Below are 24,180 nucleotides of genomic sequence, written 5' to 3' on the forward strand. Positions count from 1 at the left end.
TACTATGGAATTAAAGAGAATTTCATATTGAATTTAATGTCTTTAGGGTAGCCCTTCTATTGAGCACCTATCTTGCAGATAGGACTGGGGAGTCTCAAAGCACTATGTCTCTTTTCAATCCTAATAAAATCCTTTCTGAAATGAGAATTAAAGTAAATACTTTTATTTGTAAGTGTGTTGAAATTAAACTGCAGATACACTGTCATCTTTAAAATCTTAGAACAAGACGACTGTTGCATACTCATGTATTAAAAGCAAACCAGATCTTTTTTCCCTTTTTTTTTTTTTAACTTGGATGCTGAAGGACTATGTTGGTATATCCTTGAGGGTTTTTTGTTTTGGTGGTTTTCTCTTTCATTTTTTGTTAATTTTTTTTCACATCTGGGTATAGAGATGAAGTCTATACTCAAATGAAGTCACATCTGAATATCCTTTATTTGTTGCTATGTGCTCTTTCCTAAGAGTTAGTTACCCAATGATAAATTTTAAGTTACCATAGCTTTTTTTTATACACAGTATTTCTCTATGCTTCATTTGGCAGTTGATATAAGCTAGAAATATTAACATTTAGCAGAGGTTCTGGTCCTCATGAGTTAGAAGCAGCAGTGCAATTTCTTTGACAGCGGTTATGAAATAATGGTGAACTAACCTGCTATAGACAGTTGTATTTGATGTCAGGTAGAATTAAGCTTCCCAAGAACATTAACTATGCATTTAATTATGTAATTATTACGTAACTGCTTCTAGGAATAAAGGGAGTGTACCACAATCCTTAATCATCTGCAGATTAGCTGGATGGGTGAAAAACAAGCAATTCAGTTTTCAGATTCCTCAAAGATGTGAGAACAGTCCAGAAGCATATCTGTCATTTTTTTCAATAAATCAAGAAAACTTCTCAAAAGCTGCAATTAATTCATATAACGACAGTGGAGAAACAACATATGAGTCATTGAGTAATACATCCATTATGAAGAATAGAGTCATTCCAGGTACAGTGAAATGTTAACATTTGAATGCTGAGCGTTAACTCCTCAGATGGACCTATAGGTTTGTTTGCGAAGATTTGCCTATGCTAGCAATAGTAATTGTGGTAACAGAATTTATCATAATCTGTTTACTACTGAAGGAATTAATTCCCAGGATAGAAATTTACCAGGGACAAAAGAAAACTTTTCCTTGGTGAAAGACGAAAATCTACATAATGGAGAAAATGAGCAAAGAGAAGATGTGGATCAATCAATAAAGCACATCAATATTACTGGAGGAATTGTCATACCACCGGGTGGAAAAATGTTCATAGTGATTACTTGCACAGCTGTGTAAGTATTTATTTCTATTTGTTCTGACCAATAAAATGGAAACAAGTCATAAAAATTGACTAATAGTTCCCTTATTCTGTGTACAGTTCTCTTTTTGGTCTAGGATAAAGTAAGCCAGTACATACTAGCAAATGATGTGGAAACCTATGTTACACCTTGAAAGTAATTAGCATTGTAATGCTTGATTCTGGTTTTTGTCAAAAAAAAAATGGTAGTAGTAAATGAAGAAATATAGTTAGAGTAGATAACTTCTCTAAAAAAAAAAAAAACCAGCAAGGTGAAGATTTTTCAAAAATAAAGGTTCTTTCCTACTTTGTCCACTTGATGTGTTTCCAGTTAGGGTTCAGTTCTGAGGAGCCCTAAGCAAGGTGGGGCGAAGCTGTTGCTGCAGACAGTGAAGGGATATGCGTCAGGTTCCTCTGATGGAAATGTTTGGCTGATATTTTTCAGTAACAGTAATTCCAAGATATTCTTTGTGACAGTAGTATTAATTCTGTACCTAAGATGTTGAGGGGAGGGATTTTGCTCATTACCCAAGCTTTTGATGAAATTGAGGTTTTGTGATTTTTACTTTTTTATTATTATTATTATTTATGATAACTGGATTGAACTCAGGGTGGGGAGGAAGTGTGAGGAATTACCCTAAGTTAGCTATTCTCATATGTTACTGAAATGAGAATCTACAATTTTAATTTAAATAAACTTAGGGCTGGGGAAAATAAAGTACGAACATGACGGTTTTAAGAACATAACTTCTGCTTATTTGAAGAAATCCTGGGTACAGTAAAGAACTCCTGTTGCTTGGTTTTTCTGATTTTACTGTCGGACGCTATATTGAAGCCACTGTAACAAATGAAGAAGAATTCATAATAGCACCTGTGGAGCCATTTTCTCCAAGAAAGCCTAAAATTATTCCAGAACCTCAGCCAAGGAAGACAACAGTCGTTGCCCCTAAATACAGAAGGTACTGTGAATTAGAGCAAAAATAACACTTACCTAATTTGGTCTATTTGGTATTGCTATATCTGTTCTGCAATGCTGACAGAGAAATGTGAAACTGGGAGAATCTGTACGTGTTTGTTTGTTGTAAACAAGATAATTGTGGACGTTACTGATAGAAGAGCTTGTTTGAGTAATGAACTGCCTGATTTCTTTGTAGATTGGTCAAACAGGAGCTCTTTATACTATATAATGTGGTGATAAACAAAATAAACACTGTTGTGTAGTAATCTATGAATAACAATTGTGTTTTTAAGGAAAAAAGATGGGAAATCATAAATAGTTTTCTGAGAGAGTTACCTTCTTAACTCCTCAAGCAACTTTGACATCTGTATCTGATAAATGTTTCCCATCTTTCATTCAGAGCTTTTCCTTTTGCGAATAAGCTTCCATTATACTTACAGTATTTGTTTAGTTATAAAAATATGCCTAAACTGAAAAAGCAGACACACGATTCAAGTAACCTGTAACTGGAACACTTGCCTTTCTTCCCAGTATAGCAAACTTCCCAGCTGTCACTTTGAAGGAATCTGTCTTGGTTTCGGTTTGTGTATGTATGGTTTTGGTTTTATAGCTTTAATGATGTGACATGTTAATTAGCTTTTTTCACGTATATAATTTGAGAAAGCTAAATGATATGCTATATACTTTTATTTTAGAAATCACAGAAGGCAGTTGCCAAGCTTTCTCCCGCATTATACCATACCAGATGAGTTAAGGAAATGCGTGGAGCAGAAGTTAGACATACTGACCTTTCAGCCTCTCCTAGCAGAGGTATGCGTATGTAGGTTCATATAAGAAAATATATCTCATGTGTTTGTTCAAGTTGGCCTTCATTTAGCAAACATGTGCAGCCCTTAGTAGTATAATAGAAGTTGATGTAATACTGTTACCAAGTAGACTTAAGACTTTAATCGGTATGCTGTGACTCCTGTGGGATTCAGTATGTCACAGAATCCAAGCTTACAAGAACACAAAAAGGGTAAATGTGAAAAACTGAAAAGGGAGTAGAAGTATACTGGGGGTGGGGGGAGATATTACAGAAGCTGAACAAAGATTCCTCTTCACTCTCACTTTTTAGGCATCACTGGAGAGGGTTTTTTGGGGTGTCAGAACAGTAGTCCATCAGTTGTTTCATACCAAATGAAAGCAGAAATTCTTAAGTTATTGCAATAACAAATTATTCTTTTCTGGTTCAAAACTTTTTTTAAAAAAATGCTTAAATTTAATTGATTGTGTTGTTCAAATTCTTCCAGCAAGTATAGCTATTTCAGAATACGTACGAAAAAAAAAAAACCAAAAAACAAACAAACAAAACCCTGAAGTCTAACAAATATTACAGTGATACCTTCTCCAAAACTCCTGATTTCTGGTAGAACGTTGCTGCAACTCACTTTTTTCCCCCCTAACCTTTTAAGGACTTATAAACTGGGACTGATACTTAATTTTTCAAAATGTAAAAGGCTGTGTTGTCTGCTTTCTAAACAGCTCACACAAAACCTGAGGTCGCAGCATTAAGATAGCAGGTTAGTGATCCTCTCTCAAAAAGAAGATAAAACTCTGTAGTATTTAAAATTATCTTATACTGAAAACCTGCCATTAATGGTAACTTTTTTGAACCACACCTTAGGTTCTGTCTGGTACTGGTGGCTGTTTTAAGTCTACTCCAGAATGTAGACTCCAAGGCTCATTCACCCTGTATTTGAATGAGAAGACACCAGATAGAAAGCATTCTGTGCTATCAGTCATTGTTTAGATAGAGCTTTGTACTGTTGGAGAACACCGCTTCAGTGAGATATGTTAAGCTCTGAGGGAGAAAGTTAAGGTTGTTTCAGCTTGCCATAAGTTGTATAATTATCAGCCAGGGCCAAGACTGATATGACTATCTCTTCATTCATCTCTGCCCAGTGTACTTGGATTTTATGCTTTCTGGGATTGATAAGCATGGAATTCAGTTTGTAGACTGCCCCTGAATTCAGATGTACTGTACAATACTCCGTTGTAGTAGGGAGAGACTAACTCTCTGATTAACTCTTTAGCTGACTGGTATCTGAGCTCCAAGGAGGATACTAATTCTGCTTTGACTACTGGGGGAGTTTAAAATACTAGCTAGTGTAAGGTATGTGTATTTAGATGCCTTTATTGGCAACCCAGTTGCTGTGCAGTCTGTCTTAAGAGGTGTTTTGCATAATGTTAGGAATAGCGTGTTCCATATCTTAGTGTGTAAGTTACAACAATGATGTATACGGTTTTGTTTTTCAGCATCTTAATCTGGATAATTATAAAGCAAACTTTTCTACTCTCTTGTGGCTTGAAGAAATCCATGCAGAAATGGACATAAAAGACTTCAACATGAGTGGGGTTACTTTGAAAAGGAATGGGAACTTCTTAGTGTTGGAAGTGCCAGGAGTGGAAGATGGCAGACCTCACTTGGTTGCAGGTAGTAGTTAATGGGAGAGAAAGCCAAATAGCACGTGGATCAATATTTTCAGTGCAATCACAGAATGGTAGGGGTTGGAAGGGACCTCTGGAGATCATCTAGTCCAACCCCCCTGTCAAAGCAGGCTCACCTAGAGCAGGTTACACAGGAACTCACCCAGGCGGGTTTTGAATGTGTCCAGAGACGGAGACTCCACCACTCCTCTGGGCAGCCTGTTCCAGTGCTCTGCCACCCTCAAAGTAAAGAAGTTCCTCCTCATGTTTAGGTGGAACTTCCTATGTTCAAGTTTGTGCCCATTACCTCTTGTCCTGTCACTGGGCACCACAGAAAACAGACTGACCCCATTCTCCTGATACCCATCCTTTAGGTATTTATAAGCATTGATAAGATCCCCCCTCGGTCATTTTTTTTTCCAGACTAAAAAGACCCAAGTCCCTCAGCCTTTCTTCATAAGAGAGATGTTCCAGTCCTCTAATCATCTTGGTAGCCCTTTGCTGTATCCTCTCCAGCAGTTCCCTGTCCTTGAACCGAGGAGCCCAGAACTGGACACAGTATTCCGCTGTGTCCAATACAAACTCCACTGTGTGCAATACAAACTTCATTGCTTATTCATTTGTTTAAAGCAGTCTTTCACATATTTGAACGCAGTTATTAATCTAAGCTACTAGACAGGTGAACTGCGCTGTTGGTGTCTCAGTACGAGTCTTACAGTGGCTGCTGTCTGAAGCAGCATTGCACGTGTCTGTTCTTACGAGTGTTCCGATACATTAGGATTTTTCATGTACAAAAATCAGTGGGGCTTTCAGCAAAAATAAACAGCACAATGTAATAATAATTTAAAAGACAATAGGTGTAGTAAAAGCTGGGACAGTAGTTAAAATTGAATTTAGAATCTCAAACAATATACTGTACAAGAAACTGATTTCAGGAGGTGTTGTCTGATGGCATCAATATTAGGTGCCTTTAACATACAACTTGCATACGGCATTTCAGAATGCTATATCAGGCTACTCACTGATACAGCAATTTTGCTGAAGCCAATTAATGTCTAGTATTCTGCAAGTTCATAGTTTAACCATGCAGAAAAGGAAGAAATTAAGTGCTGCTGCAAGAATTTTACTATTCCTTGTAACAGTATGTTCATTTTTAACTTTGTTTACAATTAGGTGATAAGGTGATACTGAGAAGTCAGGTCTACTCTGACCATATAATAGAGTACGTTGCCTGTATTACTGAGGTAAGCAAGGTATATCTCCTGCCCACAGGTTTCAAAGGGGAAGCTGGCAATTCATGGAGTTACAGACTAGTTTAACCTGACTTTTGGGAAGCTAGTTTTGTTTTATCTATGTTCTGATTGGTGATTTTTGTATCTTTTTTGTATTTTTGAAGACTTGGGCTTCCCTGTTCTTTCTAGATTATAATCTTTACCTGCTCTGAAAGCACTCGTTATCTAGATATGCAGTATGTTGATTGCAGGTAAATCCAGGTGTTCTTTTTGGAGGTGATGGGGGGTTCGATGATTTCAGAGATGTTTCTTTGTGTTTGAAGTACTAAACCTTCAGCAGTAAACTGACTTTTTTTATCTTTGCAACAGATATGTAATGAAAACGTTACTCTTAAATGTAACACAGACTTTGAACAGGCTTACAACTTGGAACCCATGGATGTGGAATTTGTTCATTGCAGGTATTTTTATAAGTTTCCCAAAAGCTGCATTTAATGATTCCTCTAGTAAAGTGACTTTTAAAATATACATGCATGTCAATTGGTTGTTTTGGTGGATACAGATAGGAGAAGGACTTAATTAAAATCTTGCCAATTCTTTCACCTTTTTCCCTCAACACACCTCTGCCACTACATTAATTGGTAAAAGACTGCAACTGGAGTCACAATGTACAAAGAATTCTTGTCTTAAGCCTCTCTAAATGATTGTAACAATGCCAGGCAGTGAAATGATGGGGGTGATGAGGTGGGGTGTTTTGGTTTTGGGAGCGTCTTGGGTTTTTTTTAAGAAAAAAAAAATATACCAATATGGCTGCAAGACTATGCAAAAAAAAAAAAAAAGCTAATGTTAACCACCCATCCTTTTATACTTTTGTTTTATTCATGGGATTTTATTACCTGCACAGAGTTGCTTGATCTTCTCTGTAAAATCAGCTTTGCAGAGAACTTCCTTGAAAGACTATCTAAGTCTAGAACATGAGGCCATCTCTTTCTCACTGAAGAGATAGAGAATATATGTATCAGTGCTATTCATAGCAAAGCTGTTGATTGACACTTCTGCAGCACATTTCTTAATAGATGCTTCTTTAAAAAAAAAAGAAGTGTTTTCATGTAAAACTCCTATATTTATATGCAGTAAAAAATACTGGGTACCTGGTAGGTGTTTGCTGTTATATGTTACAGAAATGTAAGCTTTTACTTTAATCTACAAATTTGTATTCTGATAACAGGATTACTAGCAGGCGATGCCAGTTAGCACTTGAGCAAGCTACCTACCTGGGTGAAAAAGGTACGCTTCAGTTGACTTAAGCTGCCTAGAGGAGTTTGAGGGGAGTCTTTTGTTTTGTACAGCTTTCACATCAGGGCATGCTGAGAAGAATGCATTGTAGTTTGTTCTTAGAGGAGTCTTCTGTAACTTTTTTTTTTTTAACGACAATTCTCTGAATCTAGAGTAGGTATCATCAGAATGATTTCATCTAGCCGTCGTGGGGGAGAGGAGTGGAAACAAATTTTTGTGACCTGTTTGAGACACTAAGAGCTGTAGAAACAATACTGTTATAATAACAGCAAGTGAAATGTCAGTGTTTTGTGTTACCTCAGAATTTATTAAAAAGGACTGATTTCCTGTTTTATGGTTGAGTGGAACGATCCATATAAACTCATACAGGTCTTTACCATTTCTACATTAGTTCTGATAAACCAGTTTTGGCAACTCAGAACAAGCTAATGTATCGGCAGTAATGTTAATCAGTGAAACATGCAAAGCGTTTCTGTGGCTTTTAAATTTCTCTACTTTCTCTTTCTCCTCTAAATTTGAAGTGTTATTTCCGGAAAGGCTTGTCTTACAATCACCACAAGCTATCAAGACCCAGAATACTACTGACTACTGTGTTGTTGATGATGGCCTTGAACAATGTGCCCAACAGGAACAGGAATGTAAGGTATCTGTTCTGTAAATGTTCTTAAAATGCTGAATACCATTCAGATTGGTAAATGATACCTACAGTACAGCTATTGTTAGAAAGGAATTGCATAATGGATTATTGAAGCAGCGAAGTTGTATTCTGCTGCTTTCTGATGACAGCAGTTTTTGTTTGCCTGGGGACAGGCAATTTTATGACAACTAATACTATTAAGATAACACCACATCTCAAATGGAAAGTGCTAATAAAAAACTGTATGATTATGATTGGAATTGTCAGATTAGCCTTAGAGTAGTTTTCGTAGCTACTGTTGAGTAGATACTTAAGTCCTGTCATGGTGGCAGGAAATAATTTTGTGACAGAAGGTAATCATCCTATTCTGAGTAGATTTACCCAGGCTTTTTAACTGCTAGTTAAATTATATGAAGAAAATGTAGAAATCTTTCTTAGAAAGGACTTCAGAAGATTACCTAGTCCTCCTTCCTATTTGAAGCAGGACTGTCACCATCACTAAATCAAGTCAGCTTGGTGGGGGGAGGTGTTTCTTTATTTTTGTCCACAGCTTCTGCATAACCTGTGCTTCACCACCTTTCCACTTAAGATTTTTTTTTTTTTTTCCTAATTCTCAGTATGGTCTTCTGTCTGCAACTTGTGGATGTGGTCCCTTGTTCTGTCATATGTGACTACAAAGAAGAGTTTGTCTCTCTCTTTTGTAACTCTGATTTAAGCCAACATGGGCTATTAGACTGCCTTTTCACCTCCTTATGGCCAAACTAAATATCCACGCTCTCATAGCCTTTCCAGGTCATGGTCATTCACAAGAACATGATATTGGCTCATATGCAGTTCTAGCACCAACAGTAACCCAGGATTATGAAAAGGGCCTGAGGATTACTACTTGGCCAGTGTGTTCTCAGCCTGTCTTGGTTCACAGTTATTCAGTCACAGGTGTGGAGCTTTCCACTTCTCCTTACTGAATTTCTTGAGCTTTCTGTTGGCTCTTTTGCCAAGTTTCATAGAATCATAGAATCTTCGTGGTTGGAAAGGACCTTTGAGATCATTGAGTCCAACCATACACACACACAAAAAAAAAAAACCCTACAATCTCTGTCACTAGAGCATGGTTTCTCATGGTCCCTCTGAACTGAAGTTGCACCATCAGGCATTTGAGGTATGACTCCTGATTTTGTCCTGTCTGCAAATTTGTCGAGGGTGTTGTTTGATCACATGCTAGTCATTGATGAAGATACCGAATAATATCGGTCTCAACAACAGCCCTGGGGTTCTTAGCTTCTGACTGTCTTCCAGCTGAGTATCAAACTATTGACTAATACTTTTTGAGCCCAGTAGTTCAGTCAATTTTCAACTCATCTGTCGGTTGATCTAGCTAATGTGTCCTCAGCCTACAAATAAGAATGATGTGTTAAGTAAACCAATTCAAAAGCCTTGCTGAGGTCAAGGAGTATTGCAACGACTGCTTTTTTTGTCAACTTAATAGTCTGTCCACATAAGTCCCCTCATCATAGGGGAAAGTCAGGTTGGTCATGAAAGGTGTGCCCTTTGGCTTAGCCATGTTGACTATTCCTGGTCATCCTTTTTTCCAATCCTGTGAAGGCTATGGAATCTAGAATTATGTGCTCCATGATATTCTCAGGGATTGGAGTGAAGCAGACAAGCTATAATTCCCCACATCTTCTTTGTCTGTCTTAAATTGGAACAGTATTAGCTTTTTCCTGCTGTCAGAGACATTCCCTGGCTTATCATGATTATTTTTTATATGCATTTATCTTCACTTGCTGTTTTCAGGTCAAAAAACTGCAGAACAAACAGGCAAAACACGTGGCATCGAGGGAGATGAACACAACAGATGTGATGAGGGTAGCTGCGCAAACAAGCCAACGGGGTATACTTTAATACTTTATATTCAAGTATAGACAGTTCAGGATTGCAATCACTTCAGTAAATCAGGGCTGAGTAAGATACCTTTTAGATGTCCTCATGTTCTGTCTAAAAAGACAAATTCTGGAACAGTACTAGCAAGAAGTTTTATTGGAGTCTTTCTGTGGATTACGTAAACATCTTTAGTTCATAGACTTATAGAATGGTTTGGGTTGGAAGGGACCTTAAAGATCATGTAGTTCCAACCCGCTGCTATAGGTAGGGACACCTCCCACTAGATCAGGTTTTTTAAAGCCTTATCCAGCCTGGCCTTGAACACTTCCAGGGAGGGGGCAGCAAACATCTAGTGATATATTTTCTATTCAATAAGCTATCATTTCCCAGACATTTGCTGGAAAACTTTTGTTCATGTTCAAAGCTTCCAATTTGTTACTGGAATGCTGTGTCTCATTCTTGGGATAGCTACTTTGCCAAAGATGCCAAAACTTTAGAAAGCTCAGATGATTCCTGTGCTTTTCTGGAAAGTGTGACTTTAAGTATCAATATATTTAATTGCCAAAGACAGGATGCGTAAAGAAATATGGAATGGATTACCTAGAATGTACTTCTGTCCAAGGGTTAATAAGATTCTGCTATGGAAAGCTAAAGCTAGACTAATTCAGACAGGATTAAGAAAAAAATTTCAGTAGTTGTGACTTAGTGCTGGTCATCTAGTACTGGTACTATCCTTGAAGTACCCATTACTGAAAGTTACTGAAATTTTGCTATTCTAGGACAAAAAAAAGTAAGCTTGATGCTAAAATTACTGAATAGAGTTTTTACAGATTTTTGGGTTACATAATCAGAGTCCTTTTCTGGCCTTCAATTTTATTAAAGATCCAATACACTTCTGAAATATTAATGGCTTATTTTCTATGTGCTATTCTATGAAATCAGAATTTTTGAGAAATTCATTACTTGTTACACATAAGGAAAATGAAAGTTTTTTGAAGGATAACGTGAATTGGCATTGCTTCAATCTATGTATGTTAAAATATTTATGCAGAGTTTTAATATATCTTATCATGATTATAGTTGGTGAAACTGTGACAGTCAAACAGAGAGCTGGTGATTTTTTCAATCCTATGCTGAATGAGCAACAGAAATTGGCAGTGAAGAGGATACTGAGTGGTGAATGTCGTCCAACACCTTATGTTCTCTTTGGACCACCAGGAACTGGAAAAACAGTAACAGTAATTGAAGCTATTTTACAGGTAATGGTGATGACAGATCAGTCTTCTCTAATCTTTTTCAGTGTTGGAACACTTCGAGTAATTCTGTAAGTACCATCATATTTTTTTCCAAAGGAGTTTTCAAAATACTCTGTTTAAGATCCTTTTCTATAGCTCTGTGAAAGAGGAAAGATCCTAATATGGATTTATAGAGCTCCTGAGTGGCTTATTTTCAAGTCTTCTTGTCTTTGTTTTTAAAGCCTTAGTCAACAGCATCTAATTTGTGATTCCAGTATTGCATAATATATTCATGAAGCACAGGTATACGTTAACAGGATAACCATGAATTAATTCTGCTGTCAGTACACTTGGTTTGAGTGTACTTAGTCATAACTGTGAAGACTAGTGTTCTTGAACTGCAAAAGGATGGATGAGATCTAACATGTATGCAAAACTCTTCTGGATTCTGTGTTCAGTGAAATAAAATGGGCATATTTGTGCTATTGCTACTCCTCTAAATAACCTTTTTTTTTTAACGTCCATCTTCTTTAATGTAGATACATTATACTCTACCAGACAGTCGAATTTTGGTTTGTGCACCATCAAATGCTGCAACAGATCTGATTTGCTTGCGGCTGCATCAAAGCAATCTATTAAAACCAGGAGCTATGGTCCGAGTTAATGCTACCTTCAGGTCTCCAGAGGTAAATATTATAGATATCTACCAGTTAATATTTCCATTTTAATATTTTAATCTTAAAATACTGATTTAGTAATGTAACTGTCAGTGGTTATTAGGCTGGTTAGGCTTGTTTAGTATCCAGAGCATGAACATATTATTTCCAGTTTTCCAGCAGAATTACTGGAAAATGTTAATCATAGCCCTTAATTTGATTGTATGAGTATAGAATCTTAACCTCTATCCTGCAGTGTACAACTCCACAAGAAGCAAATACATATCGGTGGGATTTTTAACGTGGTAAGATACTTTGATTTACAAAGCAATCCTGAAATCTGTTACTGAAGTCAAGCCTTTGTCTCCAAATTAAGACTACTTACACAGAAAAGTAAGAAAGTAAGATTGTCATTTTTATACAGTACACACTTTGTGTGTGCATTTTATGTATATGTTTATATACATATTTATGTATGTATATGTTATGTATGTGTATGAAACATCCCTATGTTCAATTTTGATCCTTACAATAAAGAAAACACAGATGTCTTGCATATATACTACTTTTTTAGGCAAATTAATGATGAATACATTTCAGTGTATGAATGGGTCTAAATCTAAGTGTTTTGCTCAGTTTCTAAAATAGTTTTCAGTGGGCTTTTTTTATTCAAATTAAAATATTTAGGTTTAGAGCAGCATTTTGTTTCATAAAATACCTTCTTTTTTTATTGCTTTTCTGCAGCAAATTGATGACATGGTGAGGCCTTACTGCAAAGATGGCGATGATATTCGGAAAGCATCATGGTTCAGGATAATAATTACCACATGCAGCAGCGCAGGAATGTTTTATCAAACAGAAATACGGTAGAGTACTATAGACAGGAATATCACTGAGATAACTGGATCCTACAAAACCAAGAGCTTTTAGATACCCTCCATACACTGTAACTTGAGCTGTTTTAATACAGTTTATTGCATGTGTTTCTATTTTGAAGTTGTCTTCCTAGCAAACCACTTGGGTTTAGTAATGTTTTAGTAAAAGCAGGGACTTTCTCCATGGTAAATTTTAGAATTATCTTGAATACTGTTAAAAAATTTTGACACAATAACTTCTCCTCCACTACGAGTGGGAGCCTTGGAAATGATATTGCTGTTGACAATCATTTTACGTTGTATTTGGTTTTTTATCAAGTCACCTTTAACTAACTGTACGCAACCACCATGTCAAGTGCTGTTAACTAAAGATTCCTCTGGTTTTGATTTTAACTTTGTTAAATGACACTCTGAAGCCTAACTGGCTTGAGTTGTTTGATAGAAACAAAGCCTGGGGATTGTCTTTGCTACACCAAGTACATTGTTCTAATTAAATAGCCAAATTGAGAACAAGGAAGGCTTTTCTAAGTGTCTTAACCTTGGTATAAACAATGCTTTAATCATGATTACCAGTGGTTGTGTTTATCAGAGTATCTAAGCAAAATCAAAGATGACAAATTAAAGTTACTGGGTTGGTTTTTCTATATTCCGTGTTGAAAATATCCATCTTTGCTCTGTGTGCTTGGTGTTGCCTGGCACACTTGACAAGGAAGTTAACAGAATTGCTGAGGTCAACCACAGGGTGGCAGAATGAACTAATCTGAAAACAGCCCTGGTTTGGGTTCATGTTTTTTAATTCTAGGCTTGGACACTTCACTCATGTGATTCTGGATGAGGCAGGGCAAGCAAGTGAACCAGAAAGCCTGATTCCTATTGGGTTGATTTCAGAAGCTAATGGACAGGTAGTTCTCTTAGCATCATTTACTGAATGGAAAAAAATATCGGTTTGCTGGTTTTTATTTTCATGAATGATGTAGAATGCAAGCCGCCATTTCCTGGTAATGAGTATGGAGTACTTGTAATAAATCTTATTCATGCACAACGTCCATTTCCCAAACTTAAATGAATTGTTTTAAATCTAAAACAAGTCTACATTGGTAGGACAGGATTATGTGTGTGGAAGATGTCAAAACAAAAATACACTTTCTTGGTTTAAGACAACAATGTATTTCTGTCCCCTGTATTTCTGTCCCCTGTATTTCTGTCCCCTGTATTTCTGTCCCCTGTATTTCTGTCCCCTGTATTTCTGTCTTTCTAACCCTTCTTCGCAAACAGATAAGACGTTTGGAGGAAAGCAGAATACTTGATATAAATTGACGTTTAAGTTCTGAATTCTGAATTGTGTGTGTTGCTATTAAGACTATGTTTTTTTAGTAACTGTTTTAATACAAGATGGATTTATATTTTTTTTTAATTGCATATACAGATAGTTCTTGTTGGAGATCCAAAGCAGTTAGGGCCAGTAATAAAATCTAAAATTGCACTGACTTTTGGATTAAGTATGTCCTTGCTGGAAAGACTGACATCAAGAGACGTGTATCTGAGAGATGAGGATGCTTTTAGTGCCTGTGGAGCATATAATCCTTTGTTGGTGAGTAAAATTACAATTGTAATTAATATTTTTCATCTAAATAAAAAAAAAAAGAGAGAGAAACTGTGGTTCCTGCTATTTCCCTAACACCTTTTTGCTCCCTGATGTTTAGTGATAAGTCTAGCTTGAGCATTAGTTCTCTAGGAAAGCTTGATTATTTTGAATATATACTCTGAATAGCAAGGATGCTGAGCCTTCCAGCATGTTTAAAATCCTTCTTTGGAGGGGGTCTCTATTCTTAAGCAAACTAAGTCAAATATGGTGCACAAAGCAGTATTCTAAATAATGGCTTAAAATTCCATTCCATCTCCATTGTCCATGTTTACTGTAACTTCATAACTTAATTTTTCACAAATGAACAAGTACAACTTCCACATTTAACAGAAAAAGACAAACAAAGCCTCCTCTTCAAACATAAAGATTAATTTTGCAAACATCAGGAAGGCAAAAAAGAAACTGTTCCTGTTTCTTTATCACCCCTTCCTCTGAAGGATGCCTCCCCAAAACTCTGGTGTGGTGAAGTACCTGAAGTCTATGTTAAGTGGCAGAGGTAGCATAGTACATAAACAAGCACAGATGTTTCAGCTGCTTTAAATTATTGTCTGAATCTGAAATATAGAGCTAAAGTTAAATCTACTAAGATCCCTTCCCGTTCTCGTGGTAATATACTTTGAAGAATTAAACTGAGAGCCAAAGATGACTAGGTGACCACATAAGCAGAGGAAGGAGGAAATCTGTTGTCAGACTTAAGGGGGAAAGTGAGGGTGTTTGGCCCTAGGCTTCAGGTTGGATTCAGCCTCCTGAAAAACCTGTCACACTTCCTTCTAAAATCTGTTATCGCAGACTTTCATTGTTGTGTTCCTTTATGCAGTGCTTAAGGAGCATTGGCATAGTGAGAGAGCAGGAAGTGTGAGGGCTTTAAGGATACCATTGGACTTGAGTATCATCTGTTAGTCTTTCTACAGGATGTATTTTCTTCGAGATGGTTATTACTGACTGGAACGCTTCCTTAAGGCCATTCTTTCATTCAAAGACAAATACATTTCTAGTTTCTGAGGCGAGCTTCTATCAGCTGTTCTGATGCTCCATTTCTACCTGTCAAAGCTTCCTCAAAAAAACAGATTATGTCCATGGAAACTCCATGAAAACAATCTGAGTCTCTTAAAAAAAGAGAATGTGCCTATAGATCAAATGTTTAAAGAAACTGGGGAGTGACCAATTCATCTATCATGTACATGCAGTTCTCTTTTCCTTTCTTCTTTTTTGGGTTTTTTTTCCTTTGGAGGGGAAAGGGATGGCCTTTCAAAAAACTGCTTTTATTTAGTATTTACTTACAGAAGATCGCATTTGCAGTTTTTGCCTTAATACAGTTCTTCAGCATCTTTAGAAAAGCTAAATGCTAGGGAATAGTAAGGTAGTATCTGCTTGGAAGCTGTCTACTGTGAAGTCTGATGAACAATTATCCATTTCAGTTACGGATTTTGGGTTTTGTCTTTGCAGATCACAAAACTCGTAAAGAACTACAGGTCACATTCTGCATTGCTTGCCTTGCCATCTAAATTGTTTTATCATAAGGAGCTAGAAGTTTGTGCAAACACTTCAGTAGTAACTTCTTTGTTGCATTGGAGAAAATTGCCCAGGAAGGGATTTCCATTAATCTTTCATGGAATAAGGGTATGTAAAGTGTTCGTGTAGTGAAACTATGAATAAGGAGGCCTCATAGAAGTTTGCTGATGTTGTAGATGAATTTTCTGTAGAATGAATTCTAGAAAGGATATGAAAAAAGAATAAACTCTTTTGCAAGTAATGTGACTTCCCGACCATCTGGTTTTAGAAACAACTACTGAAGTCAAATGTTTGCTAAGAACTTGAGCAGCTGCCCATTGAAGTGTATTATGGCGACACTTTGATACAAATTTACATTTGTAGCAGACTGACCAAGGTGGAGTTATAGCCGCTGCCTTTAGATTCCTCTCTGTGAGAGTTTGCTACGTTGGAATGAATACAAGCCTCTGAAACTACAGGATTATTAAGGTTTAAGTAGGCAGGGGAAAACAGTACTTTGGGGGGAAAAAAAGTTTTTCTTTAATCTTCCAAGAAGTTAGTAAAAAGTGATAGTATCCGCTGCTTGGAGAGGCTTGGTTTTTAACTCTTCTGCCTTGCACAAAAGCAAGATACCAACTTGCTAACACACGTTATTCTGAGTTGAGATTTAACTGCTTTGTTGTACACTTAAAGGACTGTTATCATATAAATTCTCCATCTTAAAAAAACAACATAAAATGTTATGTGATACTTGTTCATTGGAAAGGCTGTATAGTGAAGAAGATAAACTGTTTTATTTTGGTTTGGTTTTTGTTTTTTTTCATTTAGGATGCGTAACAATAGTCTGTTAATAAATACATAGTTCTTTACCTGGCTGTCATCATCTCTTTTCCTTTCCCCTAATGCAGGGCAGTGAAACACGTGAAGGTCAGTGTCATTCATGGTTTAATCCAACCGAAGCAGTTCAAGTAATGCAGTACTGTTGCCACCTTGCTAAAAATGAAAATGCTTTAGTATCAGGGACTGATATTGGAGTGATTACACCATATCGTAAACAGGTATAACTGATGTCTACAAACTTCAAAGTTGCTGTATTTCATCTTGTGTTTTACATTGTGGCTCTTAAAGTAGGTAGGCATATCTCAAAATTTCACTGTTTTGTGTCATATTACACAGTGTATTATCAATTATTGATGATCAGAGAACCGTGGAATACCAGGTTGGAAGGGACCTCAAGGATCATCTGTTCTAACCTGTGTTGGCAAAAGCACGCTCTAAACAGGACAGCCCAGCATCCTGTCCAGCCAAATCTTAAAAGTGTCCAGTGTTTAGAAATCCACCACTTCCATGGGGAGATTATTCCAATGGCTGATTGTTGTGAAATTGTCAAAATTGTGAAAAATTTTCCTCTTGTGTCTGAATCGGAATCTCCTCAGGAGTACCTTGTACCCATTACCCCTTGTCTTTTCCATGTGACTCCTTGTAAAAAGGGAGTCTCCATATTCTGTGTAGCCACCCTTTAAATACTGAAACATGATCATAAGGTCTCCCCTTTTCTCAAGGCTGAGCAAATACAATTCTCTCGGCGCTTCCTTATATGACAGGCTTATTTCCATTGAAATCTAAACCTAGAGAAACACAGCAGCAATGGCATTCTACTTTTTTTTTTATTTTATTTTTAAAAATTGGGAAATGATAAAGGAGAGATCTGCTTGCAATTTTGGAGACAGAAGCAGATTTTTCCGTTGTTGGGAGTAAAGAATGCAAGTCAAGAATTCATTATCCGGCAGCTGGAACAGCAGTCTGATTCTGTCACTCACTCTCTGCACTGAGGAGTGGAACAAAAGGGAAATGTAGTGAAGTAGGTGGCATGTCACCTTGTTATGGCTTTGAGGAAACTAGAGGAATTGAGGCTTCTTAGCTGTCCTGTAGTCAGACTTGAAGTTTGTGTTGCTATTTAAACCTGTAGAGAATGTTGAATGTCAACTTCAAATGCTGTGCTTTATTTTTTAAACTATTTATATTCAAGTCTTAAGTATGTGATGTCTGTTTTCTTTTTAAAAAGAAGATGAAATCTCCTTTCATTTCCAGAGGACGCTCTGGACAGCGTGCATATTGTTTTTCTTACTGTTCACATCTCAGTATTCATGGCCTTGCATGCATGTGTTGGGGGAAACGCTGTGAGGTGTGTGGAAAAGACCAACTCCTTTTGAAGAAATCTCACTTATAAATTAGAGCTCTCCCTGTACTGACCCTACTGGTCAGGTGGATGCACCTGCCAGTTTCTACAGTTACTATTTGTTTTTCAAATATTTATATGTAGTATTGGCGTGACTGAACCTCATACACTCCCTAAAACACTTCACATCGTTTAATGTGGTTATGTCCTTCATCTGCCTGTCATGCAAGGCATGTAATAGTAATGTCCGCTTCAACAAAGCCACCTTGTACTGCAGGAACGCTAATTAGAAAGTAGTCATTGACTGTAATTGTCAGCTTAGCCAGGCATGGTTTCTTGGTAAATTTCTTGGAGCACTAAGGTGTAGTCTCCAAGCAGCTTTTAGCAGTTGGCAATATACTGATCCCGCACATACCAGCATCCCTGTGTGCGAGACTCCTGTTCTCTTTCTCTTTTTGGGAGGGTACTTATGGTCACATCTCGCCTCTGTCTTTCACTCTGTATTCCATCTGGTGGAATCTCTGCACAGTCATCTTGAGGGACTAGGGGAAGCTGCTTGCCCTACCACGTCTGTGGTAAGCATGGGTTCGGATATAATGCACACCAGAAGAGAGCTTATGGATCTAAGTCGTTCTTCTCATTAAAAGGCATTATTAAAAATCTGTTGATTTCTGTTTAAGTGATGGTAGTGAGTATTTCACCTTCTCAGTTATGTAACAAGTGTGATACTTCTCAGGAAAAGCTACTGTTTTATTTTAAATCCTTACTATGGGATGATGGCTAAGTTTGGTGTAGGCATTTCCTGTGACATCTCTGTGTTAAATCTCATACTTGTATACATAGTATGTTTTCAGCTTTGAAATAATCCACTCTCAAATGAAAAAATAAATTCATTTAAACACTTTTTTTTTTTCCGCAGGTAGAAAAAATTAGATTTCTTCTGAGAAGTATTGATTTGGCAGACATCAAAGTTGGCACAGTGGAAGAGTTTCAAGGCCAGGAGTACATGGTTATCATCTTATCAACGGTATGTATATTATTTGTGGTCCTGTGGAGAGTTTTTGTATGTGTCTAATTCTCTATGTTTCCTTTTTGATATAGGGCTTTTAAAAATAAAAAATAAAAATTGGAAACAGTACAGCATCTGTGATTTTTGAAGTAAACCTTAAGCCTTTGTAGATACTCATGCTGAATTTATTTTAGTTTCATGCGGATAACGTACCTTTCCGTTCTTCCTATGCACACTTAAGTGAAACTGGGTGCATTATAAATATTAGATAGACAACCATGTAAATCACAGTATTAAAGAGTAATAGCTTAGAAAAGACTTATAAAAGCTGATGTAGGTTCTTAATTTATTTTTTACCCTCAGTTTGAGAATTATCACTTAATGGTATACAGCTGACGACTTCCCAGACACCAATGTTGACTGTGCGTAGAAGCCGAATGCCCTTTATCACAATTTATTTATTTTGCATTAGTAGGAGAGCACATGATAGTTTCTCATGATCATGTTGATGGTGCACTGTAAGTGCTGTGGTGGTTGTATTATAGGAATGTTGGTAAAGGTCTTTTCTAGGTGCTAGCTTTTTGAATCTGAAACTATCAAATGCCTTGAAGAAAGGGTCCAGGGGAAAATAACATAATCCATGCTACATTTCTACTTCAGCAGTATACGAGTCACAGGCCATCATTTTAACACATTTAACATCTGAATCACCTCCTTGATTCAGAGTTGGGTTTTGTTGACTACATCTATGTAAATATGAAGGTATAGGGGTATAAACTGCATCACCAAAGATATTTAGGTAACCATGAAAGTGCAGAGGTATTTAGTTTCACTCTGCAATAAATGGGTCTTTCAGGAAAGTGCTGACAAAAGGGAGCATTCAGGAAACGTGGGAAGATGCATATGTTTGGGAAGATGATGTTTGTGGATTTGTGTTGAGTCCATCCCTTGCATTTGGCAAAGAAGAAAAGAGGGAGGATTATGTCACAAAGTACTGGGAGGGAGTTGCTGTTGTTATTTGGAAGCTGGTAGACCTTGTCTCACCTTCTTTTGCAAACTTGATAACCAATATGTTTCAGATGATGTCTCTTTTTTCTGAAAGATCTCAGCGCATGTTATCTGCAGATGTCAGACAAAGATGTAGCCATAGTTTTCAGGCAGTTGACTAGAGTGTGGAAATCCTATTTGTAGTAGCTGAGACATCAGGCTTCAGAAAACAGGTTAGATGCAGGCATATGCCAGTTCCCTTTCTCTAAATGCTAGATACTAGATACTCCAGTGCATGCATATATCCCTGGTATTTGAATTCACATGAAAGCCCCATAAAGGGGAAAAACTACAGCAGCTTCTTTATGTCCTGCTTTTCTGTCCTTTGTCTTCTCAGGCAGGTAAGGTTGTTGGCTGGGGCTTTTGACAGGAGCTTTTTCTTTGTGCTTCTAAGGAGAAATCAATGTGGAGTCAAGAAATGTAAGCAGCAGCTGATAAGTCAGCTGATAGCTACTGAGGCTTTTTGCCTCAGAAGACAGGTTCTTGCTACCAGAATATGGCATACCAATCATCATGTTCTGAGACAGCACACACTGAACTCCTGGACAGAAGTAAAAATCTGTGCAGGATCAGTGGAAAAGACAGCTGGAAAACTTTAGAGAAAGGCTAATTTAATACTTTGAACATCAGCAAGTGATAACTAGTTCAATGTACATGGTTGTGTTTGAAGGTTTAGACTTTCTTTTGGTGGGCATTATGGGCCCCACATAGCGGTATTTCTACAGTGTGGAATTCAGTTCAGAATACAAAAAAAGTCTGCATATGCTTGCTTTTTTCCAGATGGTAATGTGCTTTTGGTGCAGTAAGTCTCTAAGTAAAGTAAAAGATTTAAGCGTTTGGAACGTGGAGTTCCTGAGATGTTTGTGACCTGGGATACCTTGGGGCTGTTCAAGTATGTACAGTACAAGCAGAGCCTGTATAAGTCTGAGTAACAGTATGTAAGGCAAACTGATCAAAGGAGGAAGCATAGCCCAGGAATGTGTAGCTGAAAATATGACCAATACTGGTCTACTTGTAACAGGAGTACATAGGATTTCCAGGAGAGAGGATGATAAAACAGCTATGTAAACAACCAAAGCACTGGAAAGCTGAGTGAATACGAGGGTGGAAGAACAATTGTTTTGGGGGGTTCTTTTGTGGCTTGGGGAAGAGTTTGTGGGATTTTCTTGCTGCCTTTTTTTTTTTTTTTGAGGGCAGTGGTACTATGCTTATTTTCTTTATTCTGTGTCATACCATGGTTTTTCAATCCAGCATTGTGTCTCTCTTAAAGTAGTTCTAGGTATGTGCTATGCTCCTAGTTATAAGAACTCATTCTTTAGGTCATGAAAATTTTTCTTTTATCAAAGATGGGTTCAAATACAGGTGAAATAGAGGTGAAAATTTAATGAACAACAGTTACAGCACACTAGTTGCTTTGGCCATTTTTTTCTAAGCTAAGTCAAAGCACGCTAAGACTACTGGAGAAGGCTTGCATAAAGACACACTGTGAATTGTCATTCAACTGTAGGAATTAGAATGCCAGCAGTTCTAGCATTTCTTCTACTGAAAAGATAAAATCACTGTTTTTTAGGAAGCAGTTTTGGTATCTTTTGTTTCAAATCACAGTGGGTAGTCCTGATGCTAAAATAAAACTAGTACACCATTCCCTTGAAATTGCTGAAGCTGCATTAGCAGCCTGTTGGAGAATAGACATTCTGTGGGAAAGCCAATGGTGGGAAATAGCTAGCTGAAATTCGGATTATGAAGCTAACTTGGGCATTGCTGACACTGATCTGTGGATTGCTGCAGTAAGCAAATATTATGTTAAAGTTACACTATGGCTAGGTAAGTTGCTTTCTTGTTATTCTATTTCTAAAATTGTCGTTAATTAATTTTAGGTGCGATCTCATGAAGGCTTATTTGGTGATGACAAATACTGTTTGGGCTTTCTCTCTAACCCAAAGAGATTTAATGTAGCAATTACTAGAGCAAAAGCTTTGCTGATTGTCGTGGGAAATCCTCACGTTCTTGTGAAAGTAAGTTTTGTGTTTATATCTTTGAATTACACGTGGTATTTGCCACAGTAAATTAATGATTGGGGGGGTTAATTTGATGTGAGGGAACATCAGATTATGTTAAGAATTGGTACGCTGTCTTCAGTCTGCATTTGGGAATATCTGAACTCCATAGGTTCCTGTAAGTATGGACAGTTCAGGCACCCACACAATAGACTTCCAAGCACAAAGGAAATTGTAATGCTGATTTGTGCATACGGGCTTCTACCTACTTTTCCTCTCTAGAAGAGGTCAGAACCTCAATGCTGAAGTTCTCCAGCAGCCTACGAGTCCAGTAAGCATGTTTTGAATAACCTTACGCAATCAGGTTCTTTGCAAAATGCAGTTCCTTCACTCTTTAAATGGAGGGTGGTAATTGTTCCCAATTAAAATAACAGCCTGCCGGGGAGGCGGTCTCCTTTTGAACCCATGCATGGTCCTTCCATAGGAATAAGATGAGCTTTTCCTAATATCTGATAAGATGTTATGTCTGACTTTTTGGATGAGAAGAAAAGCACTATTTCAGAAATAGTCTGAATAGAAAGTTTATTCTCTGTCTCCCCACAACTATGGGCAACAGATGTAACTTACAGCAGCCATAGGTATCTTCCTCCTATGTTACACCATGCCTGTACCATTTGTAGAGTTCTGTTTCTGGAAAAGGTCCTATTAAATCGCCTGCATTCATGTGCCATGTTAATTTGTTTGAAAATTCACTTCACAGAGCAGCATGATTTAAGTTAAACACTAATCTTCTCTTGTAGGATCCCTGTTTTTGTGCACTGTTAGAATACAGTTTAACGAATAGAGTTTATATAGGTTGTGACCTGCCTCCAGAGCTGGAATGCCTGCAAAAGTGAGTGTCTGGTCTTCACTTTAACCTTGCTAGATATGGATCAGTTTACAGTATTTTTTAAAGCTAGTGTCTTTTGAAAGATTGAAAAATACAACAACCTGTGATATCAGAGTAGGATTTGATTTTTGCATTTTTAAGTATTGTAAACATAATAACATGTAATGTAACCATTTTTTTTCTCCCATGCCATAAGAAGAGTCTGAGCATTAAATAATAAATAAGAACTGTTGTTGACTTTGGTATTTTATGTATCCCTGTATTTGATGATCATGGAAGTGGGGGATGGAAGGTACAGGGGAAATGTTATGGTGACTTTACTGTAATTAAAGACATTTGCTTGAAGATTGATTTTAAACATGTCCCTTCTAGTAACACATAATGTGTTGTCAAATGGGTATTATCTACTAGATGAAACTCTTGTTTGGTTGGTTGGGTTTTTTTAATCAAAATTGTTGTTCATGGAAAGATAAGCAAAATTTTTGTCTTTTTCCCTTTAATTGACAGGTGTGAATAGTTTTTTCAGTGTTCAAGATGCATTCAGTCCTCATCTGTTTTGAAACTAAGAATACTTAACAGAAATTTGGTCCTGAGCAAATCCAGCACCCTTGTCCTCAGGGAAAGACACGTGTTCTGAAACAGTTGGAAGTTTCTCCAAACAAGAATTTTTTATTTATTTTTTTTTAAGAAGTGAAAAAGTTGAAGTTTAACAGTATAAAATAGTAGTGGCAACTTACTTGCTTTTGTGTTTAAAATGTATATGACTTTATGCCTCTGCATGGATCAGAGGAATTAAAGCCATGTTTTGCATTTCTACAAGTACACTGTAGAATAAAGTACCTTGTTTTATTTTGACAAAATTAAAAATAACTGATAGGTTAGCAATATTCCTGCTATTAGCTTCATTGGGCACTGTGCTGACCCCTTAAACAGTGGGTTTTTTCCACTTTTTCTTGTCCTCTCCTTGGTGATTAAGTCTTGTCAGACAACGCTTCGGGAATAGTTGGGCAGCTTGCCACTGTGTTAGAAACTGCCAGTACAACAAGATGGCTTTCTGTAACAGACAGAACTACTTTGGATAGGACTATAGCCTACAGAGTAACAAATGGTGGGGAAAAAAAGATAGCAAGCTTTTGTTTACAGTCCACTCATACCAATTTCTTTCCTGGTATGCACTGTACTACTTTCGTCTGTGATGCATAATGTGTAAGTACTGCAATTTATGAGATGGCAAACGTGGTAAAATATCAAAGCCAGATGCTACATAAGGATACGGTGTACTGTGACACATAGCATAGAGAACCCAGAATTACTGCACTGTGTGCATGTATCCAGGCTGGCACAGCTGTATTTGAGCAGT

At 37.2% G+C, this 24,180-nt stretch overlaps 1 protein-coding gene across 1 annotated transcript in view; it reads left to right on the forward strand.

The window, feature by feature from the left end:
• Window positions 1-23,857, forward strand: part of MOV10L1 (Mov10 like RNA helicase 1) — a 38,510-nt gene extending 14,653 nt beyond the window's left edge. The window contains exons 7-27 of the mRNA XM_074572629.1: window positions 748-989; window positions 1,127-1,319; window positions 2,089-2,283; window positions 2,978-3,092; window positions 4,581-4,758; window positions 5,925-5,995; window positions 6,353-6,444; window positions 7,212-7,270; window positions 7,801-7,922; window positions 9,711-9,807; window positions 10,878-11,056; window positions 11,572-11,718; window positions 12,433-12,554; window positions 13,366-13,465; window positions 13,990-14,154; window positions 15,655-15,828; window positions 16,608-16,757; window positions 18,798-18,905; window positions 21,812-21,949; window positions 22,732-22,823; window positions 23,328-23,857. Of these exons, the coding sequence (XP_074428730.1) occupies window positions 748-989; window positions 1,127-1,319; window positions 2,089-2,283; window positions 2,978-3,092; window positions 4,581-4,758; window positions 5,925-5,995; window positions 6,353-6,444; window positions 7,212-7,270; window positions 7,801-7,922; window positions 9,711-9,807; window positions 10,878-11,056; window positions 11,572-11,718; window positions 12,433-12,554; window positions 13,366-13,465; window positions 13,990-14,154; window positions 15,655-15,828; window positions 16,608-16,757; window positions 18,798-18,905; window positions 21,812-21,949; window positions 22,732-22,823; window positions 23,328-23,337 (2,749 nt within the window). The 3' untranslated portion in view covers window positions 23,338-23,857. The remainder of the gene's footprint in view (window positions 1-747; window positions 990-1,126; window positions 1,320-2,088; window positions 2,284-2,977; window positions 3,093-4,580; window positions 4,759-5,924; window positions 5,996-6,352; window positions 6,445-7,211; window positions 7,271-7,800; window positions 7,923-9,710; window positions 9,808-10,877; window positions 11,057-11,571; window positions 11,719-12,432; window positions 12,555-13,365; window positions 13,466-13,989; window positions 14,155-15,654; window positions 15,829-16,607; window positions 16,758-18,797; window positions 18,906-21,811; window positions 21,950-22,731; window positions 22,824-23,327) is intronic.
• The last annotated feature ends 323 nt before the right edge of the window (window positions 23,858-24,180 follow it).

This window comes from Larus michahellis, chromosome 1, assembly GCF_964199755.1.
Source record: "Larus michahellis chromosome 1, bLarMic1.1, whole genome shotgun sequence".
Classification (NCBI taxonomy): Eukaryota; Metazoa; Chordata; class Aves; order Charadriiformes; family Laridae; genus Larus; species Larus michahellis.